At 36.7% G+C, this 9,739-nt stretch overlaps 2 protein-coding genes across 2 annotated transcripts; both read left to right on the forward strand.

Annotated features, from left to right (window-relative positions):
* The first annotated feature begins 1,051 nt into the window (after positions 1 to 1,051).
* LOC101263657 (probable mitochondrial-processing peptidase subunit beta, mitochondrial) lies at positions 1,052 to 6,386 on the forward strand. The gene is made up of 9 exons (XM_069293917.1): positions 1,052 to 1,883; positions 2,708 to 2,872; positions 2,998 to 3,135; positions 3,225 to 3,376; positions 3,472 to 3,580; positions 4,464 to 4,562; positions 4,654 to 4,719; positions 5,776 to 5,883; positions 6,001 to 6,386. The coding sequence occupies exons 1-9, from the start codon at positions 1,218 to 1,220 to the stop codon at positions 6,085 to 6,087; spliced, it is 1,590 nt and encodes a 529-aa protein (XP_069150018.1). The 5' UTR covers positions 1,052 to 1,217; the 3' UTR covers positions 6,088 to 6,386.
* A 33-nt stretch (positions 6,387 to 6,419) lies between these two features.
* Positions 6,420 to 9,432, forward strand: LOC101264276 (4-coumarate--CoA ligase-like 1). The gene is made up of 6 exons (XM_004232127.5): positions 6,420 to 7,307; positions 7,628 to 8,227; positions 8,333 to 8,519; positions 8,615 to 8,760; positions 8,894 to 8,961; positions 9,045 to 9,432. The coding sequence occupies exons 1-6, from the start codon at positions 6,876 to 6,878 to the stop codon at positions 9,271 to 9,273; spliced, it is 1,662 nt and encodes a 553-aa protein (XP_004232175.1). The 5' UTR covers positions 6,420 to 6,875; the 3' UTR covers positions 9,274 to 9,432.
* Positions 9,433 to 9,739: the final 307 nt, after the last annotated feature.

A 9,739-nucleotide genomic window follows, 5' to 3' on the forward strand; every position in this document is an offset into this window, starting at 1 on the left:
TTTATACATTTGTTGGATGATTATGTATATATAATTAGTATGCATATATATCAATGAATAAAACTATATTAATGCATAAAGTTTGTATCCGAATATAATTTATATCAATGAAAATTGTATCAGCGTTGTATTATCAAGTCCGACATTTGTATAATTATTGTTATCATTTGTATTAATTGTATTAACTAATACAATCTACATCAATTAATAAATTGAATCAATATTATATCAAGTTCATCATTTGTTTCTGTATAATTGATTATTTTCATTTGTATCAATGTCGTATCATCAAATTCACTGAAAGAAAGATATATATAATCAACACTCATTATTTTCCTCCAATACCAACTACTAAATGAAAATGTCTCTGATTATATTGTCTCAGTAAATCATGACATATCAGGATATTATGCACCATAGACCTTCCTTGCACAAAAGCAGCTAATTAAAAGATATCATCACATAATCACCCAATCACGTAATTTTTCCGCGTAATCAATATTTTATAGTCTTATGATATTGGTATGATTCTTCTTTGTGGGAAACTTACATAAATATGTTATAATAAAAAAATATTTATCATTTATATGTAATAATATTTTTTTTTCACTTGATCCCTTTTAATTCAATTATATTACAAGTTTAATATATATAAACAATTTATTATTCACATTTAATACAAATTTTAATAATGAATAATACATTTATCACATATTTTAGTACAATTATAATACGATGTGACAATTTTTTACCAAATAAACATGATATATTTTAAAAAAATAATTAAAATTCATATATATTGTATACATAATTCACTTTTAATACATATTATAGATTCAATACAGCATTGCTATAAATGTTAATAAACAAAAGATATCACTAAATCGGTAATTATTTTTTATAATGTATTAATTTATGTAATTTTTCCGTTCTTATTTGTAGGCGTGTGGATTTAATTTCATAGTCTAATTTCGTTGGATATGTTGGGCTAATTCAAGAGATTCTAATGGGCCTAATAACGGATCAATATTTTTGGGAAGTCCATAAAAAAAAAAAAAAAAGCAACTATTTCATCCCCGAAACAAGTACGACGTCGTTTGTAAGCTTTCTTAGTCGACCAGAGCGTGCTTCTTGATTTTCTTGAGCTTCGTTCCCATTTCCCTCTTTCTCTGTATAGGAACCACAACAAACCCTAGCCTAATTTACAAGCCATAGCCATGACGATCCGGCAGCTCTTAACCCTAGCCCGCCGGTCCCGAAACCTATCCTCATCCCATTCACTGCGGCGTCTTTCTTCGGCGTCTGCCGCCGTCGCCGCCACATCCTCCTCCGCCCCGGCCATCGGTCCGCCACCCCCAGATGCAATGATCTACGATCGATTGGCTGAAGACGTTAAACGAAAGATCAAGAGACTCGAGAATCCTGATTCCCGATTCCTTCAGTACAACTCGCCACACCCAACTTTAGCCGACCACACATCAATCCTCAGCTTCCCCTCTACGCGCGTGACTACACTACCATCGGGCCTGCGTGTGGCCACGGAGACTAATCTCGCTGTCAAGACTGCCACCGTTGGGGTATTCATTGATGCAGGGTCAAGGTTTGAGACCGATGAGACTAATGGAACAGCTCATTTTCTTGAGCATATGATCTTTAAGGGTACTGAAAAGAGGACTTCTTGGGAAATGGAGGAGGAGATTGAGAATATGGGTGGACATTTGAATGCATATACTTCCAGGGAGCAAACAGCATACTATGCTAAAGTGTTGGATAATGACGTCCCTGTAGCTTTGGATATTTTGGCTGATATACTTCAGAATTCTAAGTTCGAAGAGAAAAAGATTGAACGTGAACGTGATGTCATCCTCAGGGAGATGGAGGAGGTGCACTTTTTTTCTCTATTCTTTGATCTCTGAATATCAAGTTTGCTGTTTTTTCGATCTTTGTCAATGAGCTGCAATAACCCTACGTTATATTCTACTAGTCTCTGCATGCACTTGAAGCTTAACTAGTAAGCTGGTCACTAAAAACTAATTGGCATATTCATGTCAATTGACTAGTTTTACACTGACCGCCAACCTTGCAACCCTCATTACCCTCACGTAGGGTAAGAACTTGCTCTAACCCCAGTTCTGAAATTCAAGATCACTTGCGTTCTTGTTGAGTTCCCTGGATGCTAACAGGTTTTAACTTTACTGTTTCTTCGTTTTTCTTTTACTTCCATTTAAAATTACCTCTAGCTTCTTCAGTTTTATGAAAGTATACAGTCCATAGTATTTGAGTACTGTTGCAGAGAACTTTCAAAAGTAAATCTAATTGTATTATTTAGATTCAAAGAAATATCTGAATCCAATGAAACATAGGTAGATGTTGAAATGGTTTACTGATTAATATCCTAAGATTTTATTGAGGATTATTGTGCTTCAGGGAGTTGCCCTTGTTGATACAATGTAGTATTAAGTACTAACCGCTATGTATCCTCATTATTTGAGAGATTAAGAGCCATAATGAAGGAAATGAAATGGCCGTGCATTAAGTTTGTGATTGACCTTACAAAGAGAAGACGTTCCTCTCTAGAGAAACAGAAGAGAGGGAACTCCACACAATCCAAAAAGTTACTCCTGTAGTGAGCTTATGAAACCTATCATGCTGCCTGTATCATATACAATCTGAAAATTAGCAATCCATTATAACTATCTGTTTGCAGGTCGAAGGTCAAACAGAGGAAGTCATCTTTGACCACTTGCATTCAACTGCATTCCAGTACTCACCTTTGGGTAGGACTATTCTTGGACCTGCCCAGAATATAAAGACAATCACCAGAAGTCATCTGAAGGACTACATATCAACACATTATACCGCTCCCAGAATGGTATTTAGAAATGATTTCATCTTCTTTTTCTTAGTCTGTCTTGCTTGTTAGCTCAAACTTGATTCTTCAAGTATTATCATAATCTGCTGTATTAACTCTAGCCTTTCCCGTGGACATTAAAATAGGTAATTGTTGCTTCTGGGCCTGTTAAACATGAAGAATTTGTTGAGCAAGTTAAGAAACAGTTTACTAAACTTTCAACCAATCCGAGTACGGCCTCAGAATTGGTTGCCAGAGAACCAGCAATTTTTACAGGTTCAGAGGTATGCCTATCTTATCAGGGTTCGTTACGCCTTCACGGTGCTTTTTTCAGTAGAATAAGTTCTTATGCTGATCATTTTACCAAAATCAGGTTAGGGTAATTGATGATGACATTCCATTGGCACAATTTGCTGTTGCTTTTCAAGGGGCACCGTGGACTGATCCAGATGCCATTCCACTGATGGTAATGCAATCCATGCTGGGCACTTGGAATAAAAATGCCGGAGGAGGGAAACACATGGGGTGAGTGTATCACTAGTTCTTTTACAATTTATGTCATCGCAAGCATGTCAATGGATCTGTCTCATGTTTTTATGGGACTTCCTAATCATTTGCAGCTCCGATCTGGCACAAAGTGTTGGCATTAATGAACTTGCTGAGAGCATGATGTCTTTTAACACCAACTATAAGGATACTGGTTTGTTCGGCGTGTATGCTGTTGCAAAGGTACAAATCTTTAACACCTAGAGTTCCTTCTACTGGAGAGAATGTAGTATGATGATGCATTACCTTATTTTCTTGCATTTTCTTCCATCAAATAAAATTTGTTTTGTTTTTCTTTTTTAATGTGTGTGTGTGTGTGAGAGAGAGAGAGAGAGAGACAGAGATAGATAGATAGAGAGAGAGAGAGAGTCTGAGAGGGGTGGATCTGTTGGTTAGCTGAACAGCTGCTATAAATGCAAGCTCTTGCTCGGCTGATTGGAGTATTAGAGTTTGATGTAAAGGTTTTAATGCACCACATCTTCTATCGTGGGGTTTATGTAAAATGTACGTTTTATCCTTCAGCTTGTTTTTGTTTTCATTATGATTAAAATGTAGTCTAGATTCTTGAATATGCTTAAAAAGTATTCTAAGTGTTTATTGGTTGTATATTGAATGCGGAGTGAAGTAGTTCTTTTTCAATGTCATCTACTGCTCATGTTTTGGATAGATGTAGTTCATATATTATTAGACAAGGTGTTACTCATCTGCTTGGATTTTTTGAGATATTGTGGTTAGTGTAAACTGAGTAATTTTATTTATTTGTTCTTAAAAGAAGCAGATCTTTTCTCTAATGACCAAAAAAAGACGGTTAGGTGTTGGTATTGTGACCCTTTTGACTGGCATGTGGTTGTAAATAATTCTACTATATATTAGGCAAGGTAGTTCTTATCTTCTTGGATTTTTTGAGATAATTTGGTTAGTAAAGTGAGCAATTTTTTTATTTGTTCTTAAAAGAAACATTTTTTTTCTCTAAAGACAAAATTAATATGATTAGGTGTTGTATTACCATCCTTTTTATGGTTGTGAATAATCCTTGTTTTATCTTAAATGAATTCTTAATGTGCAGCCTGATTGTTTGAGTGATTTGTCCTACTGCATTATGCGCGAGATAAGCAAATTGTGCTACCGGGTTTCGGATGCTGATGTGACTCGTGCTTGCAACCAGGTTTGTGTTACTTAATGTTAAACAGTCTGGCTAGTTGTTATTACTCCTTGCTGTTTTTCTTTGTTTCTCTCTAACCAATATCGGTTTGCAGTTGAAGTCTTCTCTCATGCTACACATTGATGGAACTAGTCCTGTTGCTGAAGACATTGGGCGTCAGGTACTATTCTGATATCCGATTCTGTGGTTGTACACATGTGTTTTGTCATGATTGTAATTAGTATTTTCTCATTAAGTTTATTCCTTGTAATTTCGGGGAGAAGTGGTGGGATTGGGTGGTATCATAGATAAGACGCTGCAAATGTAACTTAATTCCTTCTCTCACGGTATTAGTTTCCAGAAGAATGTTCTGGACACCTACATATATGTGCATAAAAGGGACACTGAACTGCTTCATGTACTTGAATCATTCCATGACCATAAACATTCTGAAGTAGAAGCTATAATAGTATCGAAGAGGATATTTTAGGAACTTTGTTACTCTTGGAGCAGTTTTAGTTAAACCGTGCCTAAGCCTACTAATGGCACTTCCCTACCCTAGATGATGACGATAGTTTGGTCCATTATTGCATATAGATTCTGAATTTCAAGATTTCACGATGCCTGAATAATCCTCTTCACCACTATAACAGCTTCTACTACCAATATTACTGCAACTAAATATAAACACGTGTTAGCCATATCAGCAGCAATTCACTGACACATTCCGTATTTGGTTCATTAAGTTCATTTTTGTTAGAGGTAGTGTAACTTGGTGGTGCAGTACAACATCAAGTAGCAGCCTAATTATGCATGCTTAATGTCTGAATAGATTAGAACAAAATGAATGCTGAAAGGTGTTGCTGCCAGCTGGTTGGTAAAAATAGCCCTTAACAGACCTTATAAGAAGAAAAATTGGAAAACAAAAAAGAACAGCTCTTAAACCGCAGTACCTTTGCTCATGTTGAGTTAAGAAAAAACTCTAATGTGAAGAGCCAAATGATCAAAGTTTTGCTGACAAGTTTTGAGTGTGTCATCAAGTATTTGTGTTTTTGCATGTCAAGCGTACTGCAACATCTGCTTGTAAGTGGAGAACATAGGTTGATAGCCCCCCCCTCCCCCCCTCCCCCCCTCTCCCTCCTTTCCAATATGTGGAAAAATTGTATTTTATGTAAGCTTGACTTCGTTAGGATGGGATCCAGTGATTATTTGTAAACTAAGATCATCCTGCTTGCAGCTACTCACATATGGCAGAAGGATTCCAGCTACAGAGCTGTTTGCAAGGGTTGATGCTGTGGATGCTAGCACCATCAAACGAGTTGCAAACAGATTTATCTTTGACCAGGTAGGATTCAAAAATATTTGAGACATGGGAGTTCATTGCTATGAAACAATCTTGTTCACTCAACTTTCCTTTATCTTATTTTCTGAGTTTAAACCAAAATTTTCTTCCTTCTGGCAGGATGTTGCTATATCCGCGCTGGGGCCTATCCAGACACTACCTGATTATAACTGGTTCAGACGCAGAACCTACATGCTCCGTTATTAGACGATTCTTTTTTTTCTTTTTTTGGAGTTGTAATGCATCACAATTACACACCTCGCTCGACCATTCCAAACTTGGACATATAGGTCTTACTTTTCCAATTCTTCCTCTTGCCTACTTTCTGGTTTTGTAACGGTTTTGTAGCTTTTCCCTATAAAATAAGCGGCCTATATTTAATAATTTGGTTGTTGACGTTTGTTTTCATATTCTTTGAAAAAAATTGTACTCGTACATGCAAATTAACATGGTTTACCCTGTACTTTTTATATGAAATCAAGAATGCTATGGACCTCATTCAAAAATTGTCTTGAATCTCTTCTTGGTATTCAATGCAGTAAATTTCAAACTTAATGAGGTTGAATTATCTATGGTAGCCTTGCCAAAGCTGTTTTCAGTTCGACGTTCTGGTTGTTGGTACGTTAAGTAATTGAAGTTCACAAAGCAAATTCTGGACCAGTGTAAATACGAACCGAATGCGTGCAAGTGAGACGCACACAGCTAATCGGAGAATAAGTTTTTAGAAATTGTTATTCTGGCAATGGGATTGAATTAGTGCAGATGAGTTAAGGCAAGATGAGTTATAGGAAAAATAACTTGTGCATGATACACGTCAGGCAGAATGGAATGATTCAACAAATTCTTACTTATCACCAAAATAAGAAAAGGCTTCTTCTAACCTGCACGTATGCTCATTTCATATTCGTGATGCTACTACTACTTAGTACTTACCAAGGTAACATGATTCACCTATAAATTAGCTTGAGGAGTTGAGACAAGGCATATTCCTGGCAATGGAAACTCATGTTGTAGAATGCTCACAAAAGCAAGAGGAAGATGAACACATTTTCCGAAGTAGATATCCTCCAGTCCATGTACCAGACAATGTGACTCTCCCAGAATTTGTACTTCATAATGTAGAGTTATACGCTGACAGACTGGCTTTTGTGGATGCTACCACGGGCAAAGGCTACACATATGGCGAAGTTGAAAGAGACATAAGGAGGTTTGCCAAGGCCTTGAGGTCCCTTGGCTTAAGAAAAGGAAGGGTTGTGTTGGTAGTGCTTCCAAATGTACCGGAATATGCTATTGTTGCTCTTGGAATCATGGCTGCTGGTGGTGTCTTTTCAGGTGCAAATCCAGCAGCTCATTCATCCGAAATTATGAAACAAGTTGAATCTGCTGATGGCAAGCTTATTGTCTCTGATCTACCCACCTATCACAAGGTACGTAAGCTTCCAACTTATCAGTGGATTATGTAGAATTTTGCCTTACAGTGTCTGCACATTATCTATGATTTGTGTATGGGGTTACAGAGGTTTTAAGGCTTTACTTCTTGTTCAATCGATGTTTATTATATACACACGGGCACGTACTTGTTTAAGAAATTTGAGATGACACCTCTTGTAGAAGAGTGTCTTCAGATGGCTCATTAGGACCAAACTTCTTGTACTTGTTACTCGTATTGGTCCAACTAAAACTTGCATTCTACTATGATGGAAAACAAGATGCTTTCATTTTCCACCTAAAGTAATGGGAATTGCAGGTGAAAGATTGTGGATTGCCAGTAATAATACTAGGCGAAGAACGTGCAGAAGGGACGATTCATTGGGATGAATTGCTCGAAGCTGCAGATCGTGCCAGTTCCAGAACTGATCACATAACAAACCAAGAAGATGAAATTGTGCAACAAAGTGATCTATGTGCACTGCCCTTTTCATCAGGCACGACAGGACTATCCAAGGGAGTGATGTTAACTCACAGAAACCTAGTAGCAAACCTCTGCTCTACACTCTTTAGTATTAGTCCAGAAATGATAGGTCAAGTTACAATACTAGGTCTGATACCATTCTTTCACATTTATGGTATAACTGGAATCTGTTGTGCAACCATTAGGAACAAAGGGAAAGTGGTTGTCATGCGTAGGTACGAACTGAGGGCATTTCTAAATGCACTCATCATACATGAAGTCTCATTTGCACCTATCGTGCCACCTATCATCTTAGCACTTGTTAAGAATCCGATCGTTGATGAATTTGATCTCAAAAAGCTTAAGCTTAGATCCATCATGACAGCAGCTGCTCCACTTGCCCCTGAGATTCTTAATGAATTTGAGAAGAAATTTCCGGATGTTCAGGTCCAAGAGGTGAACATCCACTAGAAACTTATAATGGTCCTTCTCATGTCAACGAATTATTCAGTCCAAAATGTTGTTTTTGACAAGTTCTGTTCTGGCTTATTCAACTGCTAGGCATATGGGATGACTGAGCACAGCTGCATTACTCTTTCCCACAGCAATCAGCACATCGCTAAAAGAAATTCCGTTGGTTTTATTCTGCCTAATTTGGAGGTAAAGTTCGTTGATCCTGATACTGGTAGATCTCTCCCCAAGAACACACCAGGGGAGATATGTGTCAAAAGCCAATGTGTTATGAAGGGTAACTCACTATAACTCTTCCTTTTATACAACCTTTTGTTCTTGCAGGGATTGGTAGATATATGGAACTTAGCTCTTTGATGCGAAAATTTTCAGGTTACTACAAAAATGAATCCGAGACTAGCCTTACAATTGATACGGATGGGTGGCTCCACACCGGTGACATTGGCTACATTGATGATGACGGGGATATCTTTCTCGTTGATCGTATCAAAGAGCTTATCAAGTACAAGGGATTCCAAGTAAAAAGATCACTAAACTTGCTAAGTTGAACCTGTTTTTATTTTTATAACTTACAACTTGACTTAATTCACTAAGTTGAATCAAGAATTCTGTTTTTACCTTTGTCTGTGGACCTCTTTGCTGGTTTAACAGGTTGCACCAGCTGAATTAGAGGGGATCCTTCTCACACATCCTTCAGTGGAAGATACTGCAGTAGTTGGGTGAGTAAAATCAGTTAGCTGATTTCAGTTTTAAAATGGAAAAACTGTAACGAATAACAGATGTATATTCTCTACAACTCTAGGCTACCAGATGAAGAAGCAGGAGAGATACCAGCAGCATGGGTAGTATTGAACTCAAAAGCAAAAGAAAGCCATGAGGACATCATCAGCTACGTTGCATCAACCGTTGCACAGTATAAACGAGTGAGACTGGTGCAGTTTGTGGATAGTATTCCGAAATCTCCTTCTGGTAAAATAATGAGAAGACTTATCAAGGAAAAGATGCTAGAAAGACTTAAAGAGGGAACATAGTGATGTTACAAATACAAAAAGCAGTGTACAACTTACTCCAAAAGAACAATAAAAACACAATGGTGTTATTTTCATATTCAAATATGAGATCTAATCATAGATTGTAAAAGACATTATTGGATTAAACCAAATTAAAGATGCTTCCTTTTTATGTTTGCATGCAGGTTGTGTTTGACATATATAATATCAATATCAACAACTATACTCAATCCCGAATTAATTTATTCAACAAACTAACTGTAAATATACATGCATAAAAACAACAAAAAAAAAGTGATGAAGTGTTATATTTTTAATAAATATTTAAAGAACCCAAGTATCATATAATCTCGTGCGGTGATGAGTGGATGCACCTAGAAATTTGAATCTTTTATTTATCTTGTTTTTATTTATTTCTAAAATTGTGTAACACCTCTCTAAACGGTGGATCAATAAAAGATAATTTTGGACTATAATTTTAAATTTT

This window comes from Solanum lycopersicum, chromosome 2 (genome assembly GCF_036512215.1).
Source record: "Solanum lycopersicum chromosome 2, SLM_r2.1".
NCBI lineage: Eukaryota > Viridiplantae > Streptophyta > Magnoliopsida > Solanales > Solanaceae > Solanum > Solanum lycopersicum.